The sequence below is a fragment of the Cinclus cinclus genome, chromosome 12, assembly GCF_963662255.1.
Source record: "Cinclus cinclus chromosome 12, bCinCin1.1, whole genome shotgun sequence".
NCBI classification, from domain to species: domain Eukaryota; kingdom Metazoa; phylum Chordata; class Aves; order Passeriformes; family Cinclidae; genus Cinclus; species Cinclus cinclus.
The window spans coordinates 17,835,559-17,861,102 of record NC_085057.1 but is presented as its reverse complement, the minus strand read 5'-3'; the positions used below and the strand labels follow the sequence as shown (position 1 = coordinate 17,861,102).

The window sequence follows — 25,544 nt, the reverse complement described above, 5'->3', positions numbered from 1 at the left end:
TTAAAAAACGTTTTCACTGTTCAGGTGGCCAGACATTGGAATAGATTGCCCAGGAAGGTAGTGAGGTAACCCTCCCTGGAGGTGTTCAAAAAGCATCTGGATCCAGTGCTGGGTAACGTGGGTTAGAGGTTAAGTGGCAGTCCTGGGCTGACCGTTGGACTTGATCTTTAATATCTCTTCCAGAATTGATGATTAAGTGATTCTATGTGTCAGCATGGTTTGATGTCTGTTAACACCACAAAGCACAACTAAGAAAGTTCCAAAGACAAAACAATCAAATCAGCTGATACAGGTAAATGAAATTACAGATACCAACTGTAGGATGGACAACCTAAGACTACCAGGATGTCTGCAACATCTTTACCTTTTTCTAGATCAAGGTAAAGCAGAGCCCGATCTTCAGTGTACAATAAATTCTGCATTGTTAAATGTCATTCCTTCTCAGAGCTAATGGTTTTAAGAGTCATTAGCTCTGAGAATAGGTAATCTCCCAGCCAGTTTGAATAAATTCTGCCACAACAGCTTTATGTTTTGTAGCAGCACACTATATCCACGTGTGTTCCTCATCAATTGGAGCATTTCAGACACACACACACACTGCAAGAAATTATCTTGGGAAAAAACACCTACTGCTCCACTCTCTGCAGGGGGGACGGGAAGGATGTTCAACTTTTCCCCACACAAGCAAGGAATTTAACTTTGCAGAGTTCATTATATTCTTTACCTTGTAGCAAACATAGCTCTCAGGGAAGAGAAGGTGGCAGCATCTTCTTTCAAAGCCTTCAGCTCATTTCGCAGCTTCATCATCGTCTCTGTAACCATTGCTTTCTCATTCTCATACTTGCTTTTTAAGTTGGCAAGGGCTACTTCTGCAGTCTGTTGGTTACCAGGGAGTACAGAAACATAACATTTAATGAAACTCTTCATCAAATGGCTGGCTAAAAGATTTTTAATCCCTATTCACATAATGAAACATTTACTTTGTACTGGAATGTTAAACTTGTAGTCAACTTATCTTGTAAAGATAAAATTCCATTTCTGAATACTGGGAACAGACAAAGCTGTCTCCAACTCCCATTAACCATGCAGCAGCATCAGGAAATCACAGAATACAAATGTAGTGAAACCTATCTACTAGCAAGACAAAGGAACAAAACAATCCACTTAGTATCTCAATACTTAAATGCCTTTGTCAATCACTAGCTCAGTTCTCTAATCCTTACAGCATTTTACCTATTTTACATTTGGGACACCTTCATTCAAATGTGCAAAAGAAAACTTAATGTGTTTATTTTCTTCTTAAACAACACTATACTCTTTTTCTAATTCAATTTAACCATAAAGAAGACAAAACATGTCATGTGGTGCTTCAATGGCAGTAAATTTCATCTACTGTTCTGCTAAAGTTGTTGAATAACCAATCCTTAAAGACTAATTTTATCTTTCACCTTTGTTATTTCGACCACATTCTTATATTCTTATATTGAAAGGCTCTTTTATTTTGCAGTTTGAGAGAGAACAATATCTAAATTTCAGAACTCTTTTAAGAGTAACTACTAGAATTCTTTCAAGTAGAAAATAAGACTACCTCTTCATTTTAGGTGTCCTACATTGCATGTAACCTGACCTAATTCAGACAAACAGTAGATTGAAACTACCTTAACCTTAATGAAGTCTCAGGAGTATGTGAGAAGCTGAAGTCAGTTACTGCCTCAGTGCTTGTCTTTTAAGTGGGACAGCTGGGTACCTCAAATGGAACAGCCAGCTTCAGCCTCAGACTAGCCAAATACCAACAACAAAAGCTCCACAGAGCTGAGGGAATGACAGAATGATCTCAAAGATAAATTACCTTGTGCTTATGACCTAATTCCCTGACACTGTAACCTTCAAAGCTCTAAGACCTGGTTACCTGTTTGTTGGCTTTCAGCACAGTTCTCAGAGTTGCTATCTGTTCCCTCTTGGTGCTCAGCAAGGACTTCAGCTTCAGGATTTCTTCCATGAGAGCCTCCTTGTCTTTGTCCACCACTGGCCCAAGTTCTTGAGTAGCAACGCGCTGCCTGGACAGCTCAGTTGTTCTGTCCACAGCAGCCTGTAGGTGTTTGATCTGATCCCGAATTATTGCAATCAAGTTGTAAATGTTCATCGGCTCCTTCCGAGGATCTGACACAGGGGATGGCAGAGAGGACACGGGGGATGGGCTGCTGTCACCACTTCCATTCTCTGCCTTAGCCAGCTCAATAGTTAACAGCCCTTTAGAAAGAAGAATAGGAGACCTTCTTCCCTTGGTCTCTGGACTACTACGTCCACCTTTACCTTCCTTGTAGTAGTCCAGCATCACTCTGTTTGGAGTTTCATTGTTGCACATGCAGACATGGTGGTATAAATTGGCCAGCTCTTCACTGAAGGTGACTAGTTCATCTTGGGCCACATTGAGGCTGCCCTGTGTTTCTCCAGCAACATCACTGACTTTCTTCAGCTCCTTCTCCAGCCTGGCCATCTGTTCTCTATCATGCCTACTGGACTTTTCCAGTGAGGTGATCTTTTCAGTGAGAGCTTGGCTCTCAGTCTCATACCTACTCTTCTCTTCCTCATACTTAGACTCACATTCTTTGTATTTTGCCTTCAAATTTTTGAGCTCTTCTTTCAGGTCAGTAATTTCTGCCACAGCCACTTTGTACTTGCACTCCAGGATCTCTGGCCCATTGATGTCTATTTCATAATAGTCTCCATCCTCATGGCTATCTCGGTCCTTCTCATTGTCAAGGGCTGACTGACGCTCCTTACTGGCCTGGAGCTTCTTCATGGCATTCAGATTTTCAGTGAGCCTGCCAATTTTCTCATGCTGCTCTGAGAGGGCCCCCCGTGTATTTTCCAGCTGCTTCTGAGATTCCTGCAGTGTTGTTAACAAGTTAACCTTTTCTCTTTCCATCTGAAATGCAGGAACACAGACATCTGTGTTAAGGGAACTGTGTCAACTTAAATGGTTTTAACTCCAAGACACGGCAACTTAGCAAATGGTCCATATGGTTACAGAAATCCAATCACTTGCACATTATGGGAAAGGCTCTACAATGTATTCTAAAATTACCTCAAGTACAGTGTTCATCACCAATTCTTTCTTATCTCCTCTTCAAAATGCACATTTTTACACATTTATTCCCTAGCTGATGGTCTCATTGTGAAAACTTCCTTTCAGCTAAAGGCAAGCTAAAGTTTATTGCCACCTTCTAAATTACCAAGTAAATTCTAGAAAACACACAGCTACTCTATAGTGAAAGCTTGGAACTTCATGAAAGACTCAGAAATACCAAAACTTTTTCAAGTTTCTCCTCTTAAATTTCTCACTTTTAAAAATTCTGACAGTATTTTGCACAAGGGCTTTTTCTTGTAGAAGATGATTTAAAACATGGTTGACAAAAAGTAGGAAACAGAAATGTGCACCTTGTTCTAAACTGTCCAACCTCCTAATTGCACAAATATAGCACAGAAATGCTTGGTGCTGATTAATACTTCATGCTCTTTGAATGCTCTTTGAATTAATTACAGAAAATATAAGTACAAAACTCCTTTTGATGAAGGTGGAGTAACTTTCAATTTTGAAACAAACTACTGTTGCTCTTGCCAGTGAAAAGGAAATGCATTAGAACTTTCCAGCAAGGAAAGGACATGACTGCTAATTCAATTGTGTAAAAAAAAAAAAAGAAAGAAAAAGAAAAAAGCTGTGTTTTTTCACTAATGATCACTTAACACCCTCAAATTCTAAATCAATTGAAGCCCTTAAAAATACAGTATAAACAGTACCACGTGAGATACCAAAAAGACTGAAATTATATTCCAAACAAACCTTAGGACCTATTTGGAAGTACACAGCTTCTTAGGAAACCCATTTACCTGCACTAGCTGCTGTTTCAGCTTCTGGATTTCAGAAATGTTTAATTCACTCAGAAGATCTGAAACCAGACTTGGGGCTGGAGGGAAGCTTTCATTTTTCTTGGGTGTTGAAGTACTGTTCTTGCCATTGCTGAGTTTGCTGAGGCAGTTTTGTTCAAACCCATTCATGATTTCATCATTATTGGGCTCTGTGGCTTCATCACTGAATTTCAGCCCATCCAAAGAGATGTTTAAGTGGCTGTTGTACATGGAATCATTGATGTTCATGTAGTGAGACAGCTCCTTCCGAAGGTTGTTCTTCTGCTCCCGTTCTGTCTTCAATGTCTCCAAGGCCTCCTCAAGTTGGCGCTCAGAGATCTCCTTCAGCCGGATGGCATCCTCTAGCTGGCTATTGAGAAACTCTGTTTCCTCTTCCAGCCTTTTGATTTCATGTTTCAAGCCTTCAAACTCCACCTGGAGATACACAAATGGGGGGAAGTACCTCAAATGAAAATGTCTGCCTGCAAGGCACCAAGTCATTTTGCTTTCGAATGTTTGACGTCACTTCAATATTGTAGTAATAGAGTACTTTTTTCGTTTCTGGAGTCTAGTTTGAGCACTATGACTGTAAACATGGCTTATGTTTACCTTCACAGAGACCATCATTTCCAGATACTGTAGAAGGGGAAGGATGGAAGATGGATGATGGAGGGCATTGTAAAGAGATACTGAAAAACTACTGTAGCAAAAGGACTAAACCAAGTAACAAAACAGAGTGATAGAGACTTTTCTTCCAACAGAGAAAGAGAAGGCAATGGAAGGACTTGGAAGTCAAAGTAGAAGCAATGAAGTATTATGACTGTGTATAAATAGAGTCAGAAAGGACAAATCTTGGTGCTAAAATGTAGAGCTTATAGACTCAGAAGCGGTACAAGGGTAGAAAATAAGTAGTTGGATGTTCAAATAAGACAAAATCATACTGTAACACAGGAATTAACTGGTGTTACCAAAGCAATGCCCACTGGCTGAAAAACTTGCCTGACTTTGCTTCAGGACAGACACTTGTTTCTGGAGACAGATGTTTTCCTCTTCAAGTTCAGTATAGTCTTGCAGCAAACGTGCTTCTTGAAATTTATATTCCTTAATATCATCTCGCATGCGGGCCCTTTGGATCTCCACATTCTGGTTGACCTAGAAAACCAAACCAACCCACAAATGATGGCAACTGGATCAACTACAATCAAATTCCAAAATTTTATATATTTTATATCTTTTTATGTGCATTAATTAATTGAATTATATTGAAATTGAAACTCTTCCCCTCACCCCCTGAAATCACAGAAAACCAAGTCATTTACACAATAATTAGATTTTGCATTCTTGCTTTTCTTACAAATGCTCACCATTGACTCAGAAAAAGGTCAACAAACAAGCTGGGAAAGCAACACTCACACCTGTGTTGTTTCACTGGTTGTAGTAACCACCAAAAGTTTTCCAGACCAGAAGTCAGTGCCCAAATCTGTTTCCACTTTAAAAAGAATGGCCTTTTCACAAGAGAAAGACAGATTCAGATGACTCCAGATGTTCTTATTTGCTGCTGCTTTTCAACAGACATTTTCTTTATAACCAGAGCAATAAGTTGAAAATATGATATAATTAATCCTTTTGGAGAGAAACACAGAGTTAAAACTCATGAAATCTAAGATGTCAGGTAGAAAATAACAGAAACTGGTTGACATAAAATACTCCCTTCTCTCAGCCACAAGACTTATGCAGGACTTAAAGAAAAACTTCAAAGAAAACATTATCATTGTTTTGAAATAGAAAAGAAATAAAACCCATCATATTAATGTAGTATGATCTTGGGGTCTTTCATGAATATACACAGACACTTGAATAAATTGAGCTGGAACATATACAGCTATAGGAATGGCTCACTGTACTTAGCTTGCATGTTTTCCAATATTATTTTCCTTCAAGCCCTATCTTCAAACACTTAATTAATACAAAGTGAAAAGTATGTTCTAAAACATTCACAGAATTAGCTTCAGACATAGGCAAACAGGGAATACAGTTGACTAGAAAAATAGTATTTTTGTAGCCATGCCTGTGATATGATGGGGTAGTTCTCCACAGCTCCAGTTCAAGACTACTGCTAGCTGCTGACAGAGGCAGCCTGTCACTTCAGCTGGCATATGGGACCTTCTGCCTGATCTCACCTGTCCTGCAGCCCAGCCAAACAAGCTTCAGCCTCAGACCTACAAACTCAGATTCCCTACAAGCTCTCCACTCCCAGCCAGACAGAGGCATGTCAGTGATGACTATATAGGGTCTCAGCCCTTGAAAGCATGCAGCAGAGATCCACTGAGTAAACCACACGGGTACCAACAGGCACACACAGTACACTGAGGTAAGGGAAATGTTTGCAGCTGCAGCACGTACCAAGACTTTAATCTGGCATGTTCTGAACACAAATACTTAGCCACCTGCAACTGCTAAGACTAATAAATTTGAATTACAATTCCCTCACACATCAGGTAAAGATTAGACTATATAAAACTGTCTGCTTGTGTTTAGCCACAAAGAGAGCATAACTTCATAGCACACCAAGAAATCAAAACTGCTGCAATCAGACACAACAGTACACCAATGCAAATTACAAGTTGCTATATCCCATATTCCATGCCTCAGTTGTCTCGCTATCTTTGCACAAAGCCAGGGCCACAGGGAAAGCTGAGGACTGACATGAATTCACATTTTTATGTCTGTTTAAAAGGTAACTGGAATGTGGCAGTATCTGGAAAGAAAAAGCGGCTCCAGTTGCAGTGACAGTGGAAGAAAACTGAAAATCTGCTGCTCAGCATACTTTGAGGAGTGACCAGAATCCCTCACAGACACCGTGCTACCTCTTGGGTGGGCAGCTTTTCCATGAAGCTAGTCTTAAGATTGGGAAATAGGGTTGTATCTGCATTTCTAGGAACTGCTTCCCTGTCTAAGGACAAGGCTTGATTCCAAGTCTGTTCCACAAAGTTAAAGGAGAAGTTGACTGGCCTGTTTGATCACTTGTGACCGCTTGTACCACAAATCTTCTCTGCCATACCCCTACAAGAAGCACCAGTGAATTCCCAAATCTCCAGAGAAGTCATCCAGATTTTCTCATCGATTTTACCACCAAATATTATCCCCATATTTGTTACTATGTCCTAAAGAAATTACATGAGACACTTGCAGCTGAGGTCACATGGAGTAAGTTGAGATTCAAGTGTGGGGTCTTGGAAAGCCCTCCCTCCTGGCAGGGGAGGCCAGCTGATTAACTTAGGACTAGACAAGACTAGTCCCCAGTGCTTCAAAGGAAGCTGCAAGAGCGCTCAGGAATAATAACTGCTGTCTGTTTTATTCATCCATCTGTAGCTTACAGTCTCTGTAGTTTTACTAGTCTGAATTTAAGCAATGGTTTGAGCTCTCAAAACAATCATGCAAGAAAGACTTCTGCTGAGCTACAGATTTTGTAAGTAATTAAACTCTTTAAGTAACTTTTCAGCAATTATTTTCCCTTGAAAATATGTGGTTTCAATAGTAAAACAATAATAAATCAAAGCTATTATGTTAAACAACCTATGTAAATGTAAAAGCCACCACTTCATGAGAGAAAACACAAGACTATAACCTTTACTATTCTTCTCTTTGTGCATTTCAGTGTTTTGTTATAATCCCACACCTTCAGAAATTAGGGAGGAAAAAGGGATAAAAAGGGAAAAAATGCCACAAATATTTTGCAGCAAGAAAGTCTGCACTGGGAATGAAGCAGAAAAAGTACATCCAAGAGTCTCTGTGCTTGGCCTAAACAGGTTCCTCTGCTTTTTAAGGCAGCAATTCTGGAACTGAGGGGACTGATATGCAGTACCCACAGGACCAGCATGGCTGAACATATAGCCACGAGCCTGTCAAACCACCCTTCAGCTCAAGAATCTACCCCATTTTTGTTATATAACGCTAGAAAATGTAACAAATCCAAGTTCCAGTGCACCCTGTGCATCTTCACTCACCTCCTTCAGTTCCTGTGCAACAGAATTAAGGCGTTCATTTTCAGACTGTGTGTTGGCAAGGACATTTCTTATCTGCTTCAATTCTGTCTGCAACTCCATGACCTTCTTCATGTAGTATTCTTCTTTGGTGGCTGATTCTTGAATCAAGGTTTCCTCTCTGCTCTCTCCATCTGCTGCTACCTTCTTGTGGTTTGTATGGGCCTGTCCAAAAGCCTAGGACAGTCAGAAAACACATCTTTTATCAGTAAATGTATAATTCTGCATAAGAAACTTCTATTTTAAATAGTTGAAAATATTTAGCCTCATATATTTCTTCAAGACAAAGGAATGTAACCTTTTCCTACACCCTCCAATTCTGGGGTCAGATTTACAAATGCTAATCAGTGGCAACACTGTGCTCTTGAAAGCAAATCGCAGCATTCAAACAGTGTTTTGTGATGCAGAATGCTTAAGTAAACCCTCATATAAACTCTTGTGGGAGGGAACAACAATGTAGTGACTCAAGTCTGCTGTTAAAACATGACTGGCTTTCAGCCAGATGACTGCAAGATGACCAGACACTACTGCACACGGATATTCTCTGTAGTGGGGTGAGATTCACTTCTGCAACACCAGAATCACTGAGAACACATGTGCCATTAGCAGCCTATTCCCCTTCCCAGGCTGAGAGCTCCCAGCAGCTGCTCCTGGCTGGGAGATTACAATCCCCTTCCCCGGCCTTGGCGACATCGGCAGGGCCGCTCCGGATTCAAGCTAAGCCAGTGGGGTCACACTGGCTGAAGTAGGTCAGTGGACAATCCCCCAGCCAGCTCAACACATCAATCCCCAGCAGTGTGCCAGCAAAGGCACTCAGAGGCAGGTCAGAAATCCAACCCACACATCACAGCCTGCCTTTGGCTAGTCCTGACATTGGCATTACTTTGCCTCCTCGCATTTCTTTTTGGGGGTCTTCATTTTGCTTGAAACCCTTCCAGGTGATGGTCCCTGTGGTAGTGTTCTCCACAGGTGCCCCCAGCCCACACAAACACCCCAGCTGCTGGGGTGCAGAACAGCCTGCAGCTGTCACTGCGACACGCTGGAGAGCAGAGGTGGCCACTCCAGTAGTTACATTTGTAACACATGGCCTGGCACATCAGCCATATCTAGCAAGATTAAAAATGCCATCTTTTAAGAATTGCACCACAATCCAACCCAAGGCATATTTGGAGCTTTCAGGTGCCTCTTCAGGTGCCTCAGTATCTTTTTCCTAGTCAGCATTAATATCTGATCAAGTCAAGGACGGAGAAGCATCTCACGAAACTCCTGATCTAGTCATGTATTTTCAATAGATCATCTTTTGCCAGCTCTTCAGAAAAATACTGTCAGAGAAGAAAAAAATCTGCTTTGAAGAGAAACAGATTTCAGTGTTTTATTACCTCTGTATATTAAAGCAGGCACATTAATAGCACAGAAACTACTAATGATACCAGGACTGAAACAGCTGATCAATGATGCCTATGATTAAAGGCACACAGATATTGCTCCTATCAGACTAAATTTTATTTCAGATAAGCAAGTCAAAGATACAGGAGACAAATATCCATTGCAGAAATTCTAGCCAGATTTGTCAAGATAACCTAAGGGAAATTAAAAAGCACCATATTTCAGACAAAAAGTACCATCTGTGCAAGTCCCTCTCAAATGAATTTCAACAAAGCGGCTTAGAAGCCTAATACCCAAGATCTCCATAAATGTTAAAGGGATAACAAAAAGCACCCCAGCTCCTCAAATACACTGATTTTTTCCCCCTGTTATAAATTAAGATCTACCTTTTATAGACCAGCATGTATGACAAATCTGTCACAGACAAAGGGACAATGGGCATCTCTTTGCCCAGTGAAGTAGCACCATTGATGGATGCCAAAACTGCAAATGGAAGTTCAGGACACTTAAAGCCACAGCTGATTCATCAGCCAGACCTCAGAGCCCAGCCATGATTCCATCAAGGAGTTCAGCAATACCACTAAGGGAGGGATTCTTACAAATGATGTCTGATTTCCTCATGAAAGTTCAAAGGCAGATGCTAGGCCTTGGGTTTCTTTAACATCTGGAAAGAAAATGTCATCATTTTGCCCAAGTCACAGTTGACAAGGAGTATTTAAACACAGAAGCTGTCATAAAGGATGACATTTTTTAAATCCAATATCCTGTCTTCTACAGAGGCTACTGCCAGATGCTTCAGAGAAAGGTGCAAGAAATCACATAATCTCTTCAGGCCTTAAGCCTCGAAGGAGAATGCCTAATGTAAATTTGGAAGACCTATTAACATTGAGTTACCCATGTAAAACACCTCTTTATTTTTCAGAGGTTTATGCATTTTTTTGCCTCAGTAAAATCCTACAGCAATGAATTCTGTATATAAAATCTTACTTTTACATGATACTTTTTCATCAGTTTACAAGTTTCCCAAATTTCCATAAAAGAATGTATATTTTTGTTCAGAGGCTTAAAAGTGTGTTGTTAATTCCATGGTCAACTGTCAATCATTCACTATTTTTTGAGCCATCAATCACAACTCTATTCTCTGGCAATGGCAAGGTGAACTTCAGTAAGTTATCACTACTTTTATGTGTGAGAGGTTTTTCCATTCACTACCACAATCAGACTCCCTTTTCAGAAACTGCTTTTTACTATGGCTTGTCCCATCTAGCACAGCTGAACCAAACAAACAGGAACTGCTCACACACACTAACTGCAGAAACCAGCTCATGGTGACTCCTGCCAAAGGATGCTGCTGTTCCCTGTGGGCTCCAGTTAATTCTGCACAGTAAGGCTGTTACTTGCTGTTAGCCAGCCAGCATGGTTGCAAAGTGTCAGCAGAAACCCTGCCGTTAGCTTGAGTATTACTGTCTGGAGTACAGAGCTGTGAGCAAACAGACTCTGACACACAAAGAACATGAGAAACCTCCTTCAGAGCCACAGTCATCAGGACAGGCAGCCTGGAACAATTCAAGCTGCGTGCATTTATTAGATAACACTTGAAAAACACTTCCATTCCAACCAAGCTTTGTCATGCCTCTTGTATGTCCTTAGAAACAACTTCAGACATCACTGTTACAAGCCATTTTCAGAATTCCTGCGCAGAACAGGAAATGTAACTTTAAACAAAATTGTGCAAAATCACAGGGTAATGCAATTACCTGCCATTGCTACAGCCATGACCTGTCTTAAACAAAGCTAGTAAAAGGAAAACTTACTTTTTACTGCTATGCATGAAAACCCTAAACCTTCATACATCCTGGACCCAGCATCTGCCCATCTACTTTTGCTTTAACATTATCTAAAACATAGAAGCAGAAGTCAAAGTTACCCTGCTCTTCCTCCTCTTCCAAAAGTTTTATTTCCATCTACTAGGGAAGAAAACTGTTCAGAGCTATATTGAAATTATAGACTTCGGAGTATCTCTTCAGAAAATAAAAGTTTCTGATGTGAGGGCTGCAAAACATCATGTGCTGCTCAACAGCTGCCTCTAGGAATTACAAGATTCTCATGTTAAGGGATTATCAAAGTTCTTATCTTCCAGATTCCCAATATCAGAGCAAAAGGAAAATCAAAGAGTTCATGAACCAAAATGCTGTCTTGCTATTTGTTCAGCTGCGCTCGTCAGTGCATTGGAAAGCACTTTTCTGGACAAACGTACAAATTATTCACAACTATCTCTTCAGAAAGCTGAACGGGACACACATCAGAAGCCCTCCTTGGGTTTAACACCACCTGAAACCAACATAAATGAACATCTACCCCCCAACACACAACCTCAAATTCTGTAATACACAACCCCAAATTTTGTATGGCTGTTTACCTCTGGACCAGGCAAACATGAAACACTTCCCAGCTGGGGACTTGCAGTTATGTGGTGCAAGGACAGTGAGCTTAGAGAAGTGCACCAAATCATTCAGATGTTAATTTTTGGTTCTTGCTCATAACCTGCTGCCAAAGCTGCAGATAACTGACAGGTTTCCTTTGATCAAGCCGCCATGCCCTACCAGCCATGTCAGTCCATGAGGTCCTTCTCCTCTCTTCTTTCAAATACACTAGACAGCCTTGCTCAAAGGCCAATTATAACATCTCTGAAACACATGGAAAACTTACCATAATTTTCCAGTGAAGATTTACCAAAATCAGTAATGAAAATGGTATTAAATGCTATTAAATCAACTTTCATGTTTGCAGAATTGCTTATATCAGCAGAATCAAGGCATGTAGAAAATACCCGCTATCATCTTCTTAAATAGTCCAGAAAAAAATCATTGCTAAATTAAGGAGATTACTACAAATTTTAGGTGATGATGCCTTAAATCTCAAGAATTCAAAGCTCTCCACAACAATTATGAACAGAAAAAAGAATCTGGACAGCAAATGGATGAGGCAGGCTCATCCAAAAACTGCAATGTTATATAAAATGGTCAAACCCAGCTCACTTCAAATGAAGCCCTGGATCAAACTACATTTAGACAGAGTTTAAGGTACTGATTTCCAAAAGACAGGCTTAATAAAAGGTGAAGCTTCCTGTAGGTTTCATGATAACACAGATCATCTGTTTATGTTGCGGGAGGAACAAGATCTCAATCATACAGACATAGATAGTTTTTTGCATGAAACCCAGTACACTGAAGGATGTTCTCATATAAAACTCCAAGCTTTGAAAAGAAAGTTTTTCCAATTCTGTGAAGTTTAGCATACTGCCAAAATACCAAGCTCTTAAAAACATTGTTAAAATTTTAAGCATGAACTTTTGAAAGAAGCTCTTTTTCATAGTGCAGCTGGTCAAGGAACACATGAAAATGTGAAGAATCTCTGAAACACGCTTCTTAGAGAATTCCAAATGCTTCTCTCAGAACAGCTGCTGTGATATAGGAGATGCATAGACTGATCTCAGTCATGCTCAAAAGCAAGACTCTCAGGCCTTCAGGAAAATCAGAACAGTTCTGACTCTATAATCTGTCACTCCAGATCTCTACTTGGCCCAGAAGTCATCCAAAGTATGCTGGTTATGCTTCCATATTTTTGGGATGCTGAACTAGACCGCTAAAAACAAGAGTAACACAAAATACTGGGATGCCACTATCATAGAAAACTCCCAAAAGAGATGCCAGAAAGGGCTTTTTCTGAACAAACCCAGTACAATCTCAAACCCTCTACTAACCTCTGCAAAGAGCTGATGTCCCTAAATGCCTGTCTAGAGCTGATCAGAATCCAGATACTGCACAGGGACTGTTAGAGGTTCTGGAGGCTGCCCTGCACTGTCTCTAGGGCACTCTGTCTTCTTATACACATTGAACCACAGCAACTAGGAAAGGGCAAAAAAAGACTCTCACAGCTGCTTAAAGCGGAAAGTCACAGCCCACCTGCCCTGACATGACACAAATGAACAAGCAGAGGAAGTGACATCCCTCTCATACTCAGTCAAAATGACATGTAGGTTGCTGTGCCATGCAGAAACACATCCAAGCAAACAGAAAACAAAAATATTTCAGTGAAGGAGTTTCATAAAGTAAATTGCTTAAAAATTCATTCATCATCTAAACCCGAACTTGTGTTCTCCATTTAGAGAAGTAGACAAGGAGCAGAGAGAAACAATTGCTTATACATGAGCTGAAAAACTAAGGAAGAGGGAGTAAAATCTTAAAAGAGCACAGAATTCTACAACACAGATCAACTTCTGGACATCATTGATCCCTATGCCCATTTCTTCTCAAATGAAGCCTCCTTTACCTGTGCATGGCCTGATTTCTTCTCATTTTCCAGGCTGCGCAATCAGCCACACAGGATGCTGAAATGTCAAGCAGCAGGGGCAGCCTTTAGTAAATGTCACACTGGCCTATTCTCTGCCATGAAACACTGCTATATGATGCTAACCATCCTGAACAGATGAAGTAGCATGAGACAATAACCCTTTCCTTCACTCACACAGTGATATATTTAAGAGATGCTTCAGCCCTTCTTGCTATCACAGTCACATTAACACAGCTACTGCACTGCCACAAGCAGACAAGAACATGCATACGTTCCTCCAAGAGGCACATTAGAAAGAAGAGGAATTAGTTTCAAACTCATTGACAAGAAAAGCTGACATAAATACAGGAGAAAGGCAATAAAGGAGAGCTTGTCTGAAAAGAGTCCCTTTGCCTTTCTCAGTCAAGTTTAAAAAGCAGGGTGATGCCCACGTGCATGCATGCACTTGAAGAGCAGTACCATGTACATACATCACCACAGAAAACACACACAGAGGTGCTTATGCACCTTTGTAGTGAGGTTTGAGAGCACTCTAGTAGATGTGTTTGTTTCTTCTGTGCTGAAGATCAAGAATTTAGAGAAACTGCCCCTTTTAGAAGGCTATCATTAGCTACTTTTCCAGTGAAAGAATGGCTTACCCATAAAAATTAAATAGAACCCAAGCCCCCAATAAAAAAGGTGCCATTAATCAATACGTCCTTTTTATTTAAAATAAGGATAAAAGTCATGAGACTAAAATCAAATGACATTTTCCTTCAGCTGTTTTCTACCACTACTCAAGAGAGATTCAAGTCTTTTTTCAGGAGGCGTTCTACTGATTAGCAGAGATCAGCACTCATCCTCCCCTCCTTCAGCTGCAGGCACCTAACTGTGATCAAGGTACACCTGCTCTCTCCCTTTGGTGTAAGGGAGCAAAGCCAGCCGTGCCAGGACTCATTACTGTCCTGATTTCCAAGCAGAGGTCCTGGAAAGCTCAGAGTTAAAAGCCAAGGACATTAGTCACAAGGTAATTCATTCACCAGTGTCATTCATCACTGCTGTGAAAGACTGTGAGCCTTGCTGCTCTTGAAGATGTGAATGCTATTTTTGTTTCAAAGCTCATGCTATAAATTAGCTAAATACATATCCACCCAAAATGTGGTCTCTGTCACTTATAAACACATGACTACTGACATTAAAAGTACATTTCCTGACAGTGTGGAGCATTTCCTCATCCTCATTGTCCTGCTCTGGAGACAGTGGGCAGGATGGTGTCGCCATGGCCACCTCAAAACCTGCTGCTGCCTTCATCATCAGACACCTTCCCAAGAAAGCCACACAGCCTGCAGCCCCCTGTACAGCCCACCAGCAAGTCCAGCTGTTCTCAGTGACTACAAGAGCACTCAGCCAAAACCTAGGGTTTTGGTTGGGGTGTTTTTGCAAGAAACATTCCTATAACTGTAACAGGGAAAGACAGTTAAAAAAGACTCAATTGCATTCTGCTGATTTTAAACCAGAGAGGAATGGAAAGTTTGGTGAGCATAAATGTCTGCTTTCCTATAAACAAAGAAACGGTACATGTGAGTGGAGAATGGTGAGGGGGAATGACACACAGGTCAATAGAAAAAAGTACTCCTTTCAGGATAACTTTAGGTCTGATGGGTTAAGGAAAAACATAAAACAAGCTATCCTGAGACATCTTTCTCTGCTGTGCATCATAACAGATCAATTAATGCTGCCAGCAACACCTACACAGCTCCAGACCAAGTCTCAAAAGAAAGAAAGATGTAAAGTTGTAAGAGGAGTTAATGCTGGTGAACATCAGCACTGTTTAGGAGCTAGACAGCAGAGGAAACTAGAGATTTCTACTTACAAGTACAAAGGGTGCCCTTACCTACCCTCTATGGTATCAAAACACTGTTCAAACTCACTCTTCCCAGAAGTCACGCCGCAGGAAATTTGATCATCAATTGCTGATTTTTAAACCTTTCTGCTAAATTTGATGGAATTATATATTTGTACAGGCCAGTTCACAACATCAGCTGATCCTGTTAAGCAGATCACTGGATCATCTTACCCTGCATATGAAACAAGAAATGACTGCAAATGGACTCTGTACAGTAGTGTCCTGTTAAGAATGTCACTCCTCTGCAGGCACTCAACCTAAGCACCTCTCAGGACATGCATTACAAATAATTGTGTGGAAACTTGATGTAGGTATTACCTATAATGAAATAATTTTTAGAAACTGAAAACCAGGAGCAGTGATCTGTAAGTATCACACTAGATCTCTAGCAGATTACCTCAAAGAATAATTTCATTAAAGCTCATAATTAGTCCTGAGAAGATATGTTGTGAACCTTCAAAGAGTGCATGGACACTAGAAACTTAGAAGCAGCCTGTTCCTTCTTAAAACGTTAGCTCTTGACTTAAAACTCAACAAGATCTTACTGAAGTTATGCATTTCATAAAGGACAATGCAGGGTTATCCTAAGTATGTGCCTTACACAGCCTTTATTGTAATAGTTCATAGAAGAAAAATCTTTCATCTAGTGTTACTAATCAAATTATACCCATTACTGTTCAGTAAGTGTCTGATCAATAAATCACTGGAAACTGAGCAAATGCATCATGGAGTACCTCGGCTGACATCATTGCCTTCCTTCTCATCTTCACCTTTGATAAGGATAGTGGACTAGAACAATATTTCTTTTATCAAATTACGGAAACAATGTAACCTTGGAGAAACAGATAAGGCTGACAAGAGAGAAGCCATGCAAAACAATGATACTGCACTTCCTCAAAAGCTGGAGCTGAAAAAGCCACTTAAAAAGGACCCCAGAAATTGAACACCAGCAAAGAAAGCCCCAAGAGAACACCTAAAGACTTCCAATAAGGGGGGAAACTATGTAAAATAAAGTAACACATATACACTGAGAAAGCAGGGAGAGCTAATGACAAAGTAATCATTGTGCATGATAAAATCTCTGTTCACCAAGGCACTGGATTAGAGGAGGGATCCTCCAAGTGATCAGGCCTGCAATAAGGAATGCCTGCTTTCTAATACTCAAAACCATGTTAGAAAGTTTCTATCTGGCCAATTTTGGTACCACCTTAACCCACCCTGTGGCTGTGTGCGGCTTGGAGGCTGTGTGGAGTTAAAACACAACGTTGTAACTAAAATATCCTGCAACAGCATGAAAGAAAAATCAAATGAGATCTCAGTCCTCTAAACATGTATGTGGCTGTATTTAAAGTTAGGAGTTATACCTACTAAAGACAACTTATAAACTTACTAAAATCAACTTATACTTAATAAAGCCAGTATATGCATTCTGTCCTTTACATTAGACCAAAATGGAAATATCTTAACTGCCCCATACAGAACTTGTAAGCAAAATCTTTCTTTGTCTATTTGAACACAATGGCTTGTCTGTAGTCTGTCACCCATATGCACAGGAAGGTGTGGCCTTGCAAGTAGCAGGTGTGACCGAGCTCCTCTTGGCAATCTTGGATCTCCAGCCCAGCACCACCACCTCCTTAATCCACAGCCCCAGACTGCACTCAGCCTCTGGCCAGCCACCACTTGAGTGCCAGTACAGCCACACAGATCTCAGCTCCTTATTTGTTCCTCACCATGCCAAAAGCTCTCACATTCCCACGAGTTTGGGAGTAGGCTCTTTCTCCCACACTCCAATATCCCCAGGGGCCAAACACAAACCTTAACTAACCAGCAGGTGCCAATTCACAAACAACAGCTCACAGGAGTTCTGGTACCTTGAGGGAAGTTGTGAGGCTTTTCAAAACATTACATCACTGCCCACCATGTCGGCCCACTCCATACTGACATCAAGCATCTTCCAAAAGGTCATGCAACGGTGAAGATTTGTGCACATTCCAGGAAACAGTCCAGTCCTTGATCTGGCTTTCATTTTGCTAAAATAATGGTTTACACTTTCTTTGAAGAAAGCCCAGTTAACACACAAAATAATTCTAGACTGCCTTCCATAAAATGTTGTAGTGTGAGTTGGAGAAGGATTCTACCTTCCAGAGTGTCACTGCAGTTCAACCCTACAGCAGAGCTCACTTACCCTTAGGTGCCTTTGAAGTAATACACTGTAAGGAAACAAAGTGACATTGTACAAATTTGGAGTACCAGGGTACACATCCACGCCTGCTGAGCGTGCCTCAACGTGATTTAGTCCAAAATTGAGAAAAATTGATGATGATGAACTACTTTTCTATAAAAGGAATGTACAAATAAAGCACAAGATATAACATCCTTGCTCCCACACAAGAAATATTACTTATTACATATGAGCACAATCCACTTACTCAACCTATGCTTAAGTGCAGGCTTCTACAAGGTTAACCAAGAGATTAAGTTGGCACCAAAGAAACTGCTCCCTGGCTCAACAGCCAGTCCCAAGAAATTAAGTGTAACCTCTCTCTCACCTCCTCTGCCCCAACCCAGCACTTGAAATTAGAGGACCTAGAAGATAATTGTTTTAACTGGGAACAAGATTGAGAGGTTAGGGATGAGAAGACACAGCTTCCACTCACTAATTATTGGTAACCAAAGGACTCCTTCCACACACAGTGGTGACAGAAAACACTTTTCATCCTCTTCATTGGTTTTGCTCCCCAACCAAGGACGTTTTATCTGCATGGGTAACAGTAAGCATAAAATCCTCCAGTGGTACTCAAGTAAATGACTTCCTTTTTTCTTTTTTTTTAATACAATAGCTAATAGCATTGGCATCTCATTGCATGAGGACTCCTCCTAAGAACAATGCTTGCTTGCTGTGCAGGCACACCCACTCTAGAAATAACACAAGGAAGTAGGTTGCATCTGGCAAAACATATATAATATACAGCTTATTACACTGATGCTTGTTTACCAGCATAGTGGCTTCCCCAGGTGTGACAATAATAGAGGCTTCCAGGAACAAACTCTGCTTTACAAGGTGTCACAAATATGGCTGCATAAACACAGCCCAGTACACATAAATACCTACTAGTTGTTGGTACCAGAATGAACCAGGACACAAAGCACTTTGTGGAAAAATAAAATAAATATTTAAAATCTCAGACTAATTATTTAAAATACCTAAGCATATTTTTAATCACCAAAGTATTAAAGGAGACTAATGCTAAGTGTGGAATCACTTCCAGCATATGTCAAAGTTACCTATGCTCATGTGAGTTCTCTGGTTCATGCACCTTTATGCCAAGAGCTGTAGAAAAACCAAAACTACTAGTCAGGCTTTCTGGTTTTAGGGGTCTTCAACCATTCTCACACATGGTTCAGAATTCTCCGGCACAACTGCACAAAGTATTTCATCAAATGTACCACTGGTAGCTAGTTCTGCATAGCAAAAGCAGACACTTTCTTGTTATCTAATTGCCTTTTCATTAATAATTCGTTACACATGAATAACAAGTTTATTTTCCCCCTAGAACCTAAGCAAACGTCCAGAGATTTTAACCTAAATACAACTGCACAATCTTTTGTGTCCTACTAGCACACTATTTACAACATACTCCAGAGAAGTCTCTCTGATGTGTTGTGCTTGCAGCCTGCATCCAGGCTTCACACTGAACTACAGCATGTTCACTTACCATTGCCCATCATGGTTGTGTATCGCTTAAAAAAATAAACATTAAGCCTTTATTTTAAGGTTTGGGTTAAAAGGCAAGAAGGGAGAGCAACCAGCCTTCAGCTGGTAATGCAATTTCTACAAACACCCTGTAGAGAGCAACTGCCAGCTGCAACAGCCACGTGGTGAAGTCACTGGCGTGCACCAGTTTAGTCAGTGTGGCTGGTGAGGCACTGCCCAGCGCCCTCAGATGTCCATCTGCCAGCGGTGTCAGCGTCAGAAACAATTCAAGGACAGGGTTTTATCATCACTTAAAAAAGGGAGGACAAGTGCATTTCCATCTGCTCAACTCAATGAGACTTTCCGGAGTAAAAGGGAGGATTAGGAAAGAGAGAGCTACAAAACACAGGAGGAAGTGAAGCTCTGGTGCATGACTGGTAAACAGGAAGCAGAGGCTTCCCTTAGGGCCCCATCCCCGGAGGGGTCCCAGCAGCACCGCACAGGAAGGGAGAAAGGTCCTCAGCACAAGACAGCACAAGCACACTGGCAGCTATTTTTACAGGACCCAGGTTTACAGCAGCCACTGCTCATTTTGGAAGAGAATACCTGTCAAAACAGAGCAATAACAGGCACTGCCCTTGCTGGCAAGAGCAAGAGTTTTGGCTAAATCAGACAGCACAACAGAGTGACCTGCACACCATCACATTCGTGCTGAAGACAATATGAATCCTGCCCCTTTGTTCAAGACCATTGTAGCAGCATCCAGCACACCTGATGAGACTGCTGGCTACCCTGGGATGTGTCACTGCTCTGTGGCCATCTGAGAGGTCCTGCATCACCGTGACACTCTCAGCTGCAAAGCAAGTGCCTCTTCTCTCCAAACATTCAAATACTCTTCATGATTTAAGTTCAGGTGTTTTTTCCTACCTTATGAGCAAGCCCACAGTTTCCTGTTCAAGGTTCAGGCCTGATGGTTACCATGGGAAGTAAATGAGTCTCGCTGCTTGCAAGACAGAGCTGCTAATTTCAGCAGGAGACCATACCTTAGCAAGGCCCAATGTCCAAAATCAACGTGAACTCAGGAATTCTCTAAATTGGATGCAATCTGAGAAACCCAAAGATAGACTGTGAACACGGTCTGCTTCTGACTTCAGAAAACTTTCACAGAAACTATCATTAAAAATAAAAAATAAAAATTTTTTAAATCCCACCAAAAACCAAAATGGGGCTTCAAAAAACACCCAAACAAAGCCCACAATGTTCTTGTCCTCGCCAGAAATGCAACAGCAAGCAGCAACAGCAAACGGTCAAGAAAAAGCTGTCCTCAGATTTCAAATTAATCAAACACAATTACTAGTTACTGAAAAGAGAGCAGAATTAGTTAAAATAAATGACAGAATAATAATAAAATAAGAGCCTGATTACTATTGGACACTGCAAAGGGTGGTCTTTTTTGGTTAATTAGAAGGGTGTAAAGAGAAGCTGTGTAGATTTTTAAATTATTGGCTGAACTGGAAAGCCACCTTGTCAGAGAAGAAGAACATACAAAAAATTCTTCTAAGTTAAAAGATGCATCAAAACTTGCAGGATTCAGCATAGAAAAGATGGAATTACCAAACTCTTCAGAAAATTGCTCAGCAATCATTAATTACACAAAAAGAGCAGTTAACTACAGTCAGAAATTAACAACAATATGGATCATTACAAATTCCAAAGGATGTCTTGAAAAAGCTCTGTCTTGGGAGTCCAAGGCCAAGGACTGAAACCTGAAATGATAATAGTGCTTCAGAGGATCCAGTGAAAAACAAAGAGTTGAAACAGCATGATGGATTCACACATAGTGAGAAACTGCCAATACCACTAGAAAGGAAATCTGTTCAAGATTGTCAAAGACATGAAACTTGAATATTTGAATATTCATTCAATATTCAATTGAATTAATAACTTGAATAATCTACATTGTTATTTTATCCTAAGGCCTTGGACATTCAGAATTAAAAGGCAGCAAATCAAGTCTGTGAATTTTGGAGATTTTGAAAGCAGATCACAGAGCTCCTAAAATAGCTTTACACAGCTTAATCAAACCATAAATATATCCCTTATTTCATTAAAGAATTAATTTCCAACTTATAATATTGAGACTTTGTAGGCACATATAGGTGTGTGATTTTTCTCCTTAATTAATTACATGTTCTTCATCATTTCAGGAGACAACAATCTCCATGGTTATTTGCTTCCAACTGCAAACCCAGGTAAGAAGTACTACTGATGCAGGTCCCATATGATTTCACACCGTCTGTGTAAAGGTGTGCAGAGCTGTGTTGTTTGTGTGGTAGGCAATAAATGCAGCCACCACAAGAAACACAAAATCCTGATCATGAATAGCAGACACCAAATTGCAACACCACAAGACAGAACCACATACACAGAGGTAAGGGCTAAGTTCAGACTCTCTTTTTATAAGGACTACTACTGAAGAGACAATAAAGTATTACTCAAAAATAAAAAGGAAGCATTCTTCTTCCAAATAATGGGTCTAATTTTATTTTGTGCTCATAAGTTCATCACAGCCCTGATTTCAGCAGGGCAAGACACTGCAACAAAGCAGAACTGAGCAACAGGAAGCAGGAGGAATGTTTACATTCCTGAGCAGTGCTCTCACTGCCAGATCCACTCAAAAATAAATTAATGTCATTATCCTCTTTTTTAAAAATGCACACAGGAAACTTCATTTGGGATTTTGGACATGTAAGGCACCATCTCTCTTTAACTGTCCCAAGGATTAATTCAAAGGCCACTTGTCACCACAACAGCTGTCTGGCCAGCTCTTCTGTTTTGCCTATATTTTTGTGTTCTTAGATGGGGAATGTCTGTGACAGATTCATTCATGTCTCTCACCATCCTCCAGCCAGCGGTCCCTCACGCTAACTGAAAACGCATCTTAAAACAAACACATCTTGATTTATGCTCTGACCTCACATTCAGTAGGAACATAATGCAGGTTTTGTTGCCTCTAATAATAATTTAAACATTTCTATGAAGGTTCAGTTGCCCAAGGTCTCCTCACCTGAGGAGGTGATACCTGTGAACCCCTCTGCCAGCATCCAGCCAGAACCATTCACTCTTGCACTTGGGTGAGGACCAGACTATTCAGGAGCCATTTGCTCCTAGGCTGCAGACAGATCAAGAAGGCCCACACCAGGTCTGATCTTTGTAGTAATGCTACAGACACTGCTATGTAGAGTCATAAGTGAATAGGATGGAGAAAACTGTCTTATATATGAAGGATTTTAAGAGGATTTTATATAATAGAATATTTGAGATCCTATTCCTAGAATTGTCCCACTGAAATTCTCCAAATTACTTTTTCCCCCTCAAGGAACTTGTGTAAAAACATGGAATTAAAGCAAGCGTCTGGATGTTCCATTGATGAGCTGCCCACAAACTTGTGTCCCCATTACTGCTCCCTCCCTCCATCCTATTTGACTGAATTTTCTTTAAATAAATCCACATATTTATAAGCAAATAAACACTTTGACTGCATCTTGCTCTACAGACACAGTAGTTCCCCTAAGGAGAGGCATAAAAGCCCAATCTTAACAAGGGCTCACAAGGCAGTCTCCTTTCCTCCCCATAGGTGAAATTTGTTCTTTATTAATCCAGATCAGCAATTCCAAGAGCAGTGAAAAATTACCCCCCCTCATTGATTCATGTTGTGGCAGTAGTCTTACGTAACAACAGTAATTTAAACTACAGTTTCATGCACACAGCTGCCTTGATTAAAACAAGCCAACCCATACTGCCAGGACTGTTTGTTTTGATGCAACGCTTACACAGCGCACGGCTGGTGGCTAGCGAGTGGACAGCCAACAGCATGGACCCAGCACACACAGTCACAGGCAAAGTCATTTCCCATCATCACAGCATCTAGGGTAAGGACTTCAGAACAGGAAACCTTCTCCCAAGTTTCATATGGTATGAGCCATACAAGGAAGTGGTAAATAACTCCTCTACTTCTCCATACACCTCTTTGGGGACTTTGGAGTTGGATCTACAGGCAGACTGATCAAAAAGTGTGAGTCCTCTCCACAGACAAACCATCCAGGACCATTGTTGTACAGGTTGGTTGGACAGTGGCCCAAACAATAAGCTGTTTTCAGAAAACCAGGGATTCATCCTCTTACGTGGCATGAGGGAGGGATTAAGCCTTAATTTAGCACCATTTAGAAAAGATTACCCTTTAATTGCAATAGGAGTTGGCAGACACTGGCAGCAATGAAAAGCCTTTATCCTGCAAAGCTTCCAAGCGGTCGGTGACAGCTCCCAGGCCAGCAGCAGAGATCCAGCCCATGCTGTCCCCAGCCAGCTGGTCAAGACCACTGGATTGATGGGATGGAATGCAGGGTCACACAGCTGCAGAGACAAACCCCTCATTCACTGGCATTCAGATTGGGTAGGGTATGTGGGGCTGCCACAGTGCTGAAGAGTCAAAGCCTTCAGAAGGGCTCAGCTGCCAGTACCACCCAGAGCTCAGCCTGGCGGGACCCAGCTGGTTTGGGCAAAGATCCAGTATTGGGGATACGCCCACTTCCTGCCTTCTGGTATCAGTCTGGCCCAGTCAGCTTTATTTTTAAAAGTTTAATGAAGGGTAATAATTTCTATGCATAGACAAGGCCTTAATCCAAGGTTTAACCCCCTCCCTCTCCACTTCTTACCCATGCCTGGCAGTGCCTGGCATTTCTGACAGCCTCAGGCTTGAAAGATGAACCCACTGCCCAGCTGGCTGAGCCATCTCAGCTTACTGGGAACCAGTGAGGGGAGAAAGAACTCTGCAGCAAGGAGGCTGGGAGCTGGAGGAGAAAACTGCCAGAAAAAGACTGATTAGATGAGGAGCCATGAGAAGTACTAGTGCCAAGGGAGAAAGCAAATCATGTAAGGAGGCAAAGAGCATGTGTCCAAGTGAAAAGATATGAGACAACAGTCAAGACAGTGGCACAGGGTAGCAGTGGCAGCAGGATGATCAGCAACTGCAATGGAATTCAGCAGGAAACCAAGGAGGAGGAACAAAACCAAGTGCAGGATGAAGTAAGAGTGGGAAGAAGAGTTATGAGCCTGTAGCTGCTTGTCCACTCTAGATATGAATGAGCACCCTCATCCTCTTCGTGCCCTAACTGCTTCCAGTTTCCTTGCCTAAGGATGAAATTTGTCTTCTACCCTGGAAGAAAACATGACCAGCAATTGTGTAATTTGCTCAGGGCATTCTTTCAAAAAACGTTTAAGTTTTGGAAGTTGAACAGCAAGTAGCTGGGCATTGCACTTAAAAATACCTTAGAAGAAACTTTGGAGTTTATTACTAGTTATCCTTGGACATAATTACACTTCTTTGCATTCATTATCACTGCTACCCTTGCTGCTCATTCTCAAATGAAACACTGGGTACATCTATACAGGTCTGATGTCTAAAGCACAATTAATTCAAAATAAAATTATGATCCCAACATAGAACTGGAAGTTGCATCTTGTACTCAATGACACACTGAAGCAGACCAGTTTTACTTTTTAAAACTATGAGGAAGAATTCTCTGTCTCTCCAGAAGTTAATTTCATATTTAGAGCTTGAATTTCAGCAAGTTGATTTGTTGCATTATAAACAGACACTAGCTTCATGCACATGAAGGCCACAAAGAAAAAAAATGAAAGAAATTGAGTGAGAGGAACTCTAGCCTTCCCCACAGATGTTACTCAAATTCCTCAAACACAGCTTTTCTATTATTACTGCACTGCAAAAAGAAACAGACATACACCCACTATCTACAGACCTGAAATTTCAAGACACTAGATCAGTAACCCACTAGGAAAACATGACTACACTCTGCTGCAGCACCAGTTCCAAAGGAAGCATTAAGAGAGATCTTAAAACACAAGGAGTTAAACAATCTGAGCCTGAGCACTGGAGAGCATTCCTAGGTACACAGACACCAAGTACTGGGGTGTTCCTGATAGCTCTGAAATCCTTTAGAAGTAAATTCTAGCTTTAGAGCCTCATTGAGCTAAGAGGCAATGGAACAAACCTTGGATCTGCATGAACTCCACATCTAGTGGAGGCTCTGTTCCCTTGTACAGCACTGCCTACTGAAGATTAAGGCCACATTCTTCACACAAAGCCTAATGCTATATGCAGTAAGACAAAGCTAACACATGACTAGCACAGCATGGTACCAGGCAACAAATGGAGCCCAGGGCAAGAAAAATACTTTCATCAAATTAATCACTT

At 41.0% G+C, this 25,544-nt stretch overlaps 1 protein-coding gene across 2 annotated transcripts in view; it reads right to left on the bottom strand.

Moving 5' to 3' along the window:
• Positions 1-25,544, bottom strand: part of BICD2 (BICD cargo adaptor 2) — a 48,114-nt gene that overhangs the window by 11,311 nt on the left and 11,259 nt on the right. For both annotated transcript variants that reach the window (XM_062500560.1, XM_062500559.1), the window contains exons 2-6: positions 7,917-8,129; positions 4,909-5,061; positions 3,892-4,344; positions 1,910-2,929; positions 725-876 (exon numbers count right to left, since the gene is read on the bottom strand). In XM_062500560.1, coding sequence (XP_062356544.1) covers positions 725-876; positions 1,910-2,929; positions 3,892-4,344; positions 4,909-5,061; positions 7,917-8,129 — 1,991 coding nt within the window. The remainder of the gene's footprint in view (positions 1-724; positions 877-1,909; positions 2,930-3,891; positions 4,345-4,908; positions 5,062-7,916; positions 8,130-25,544) is intronic.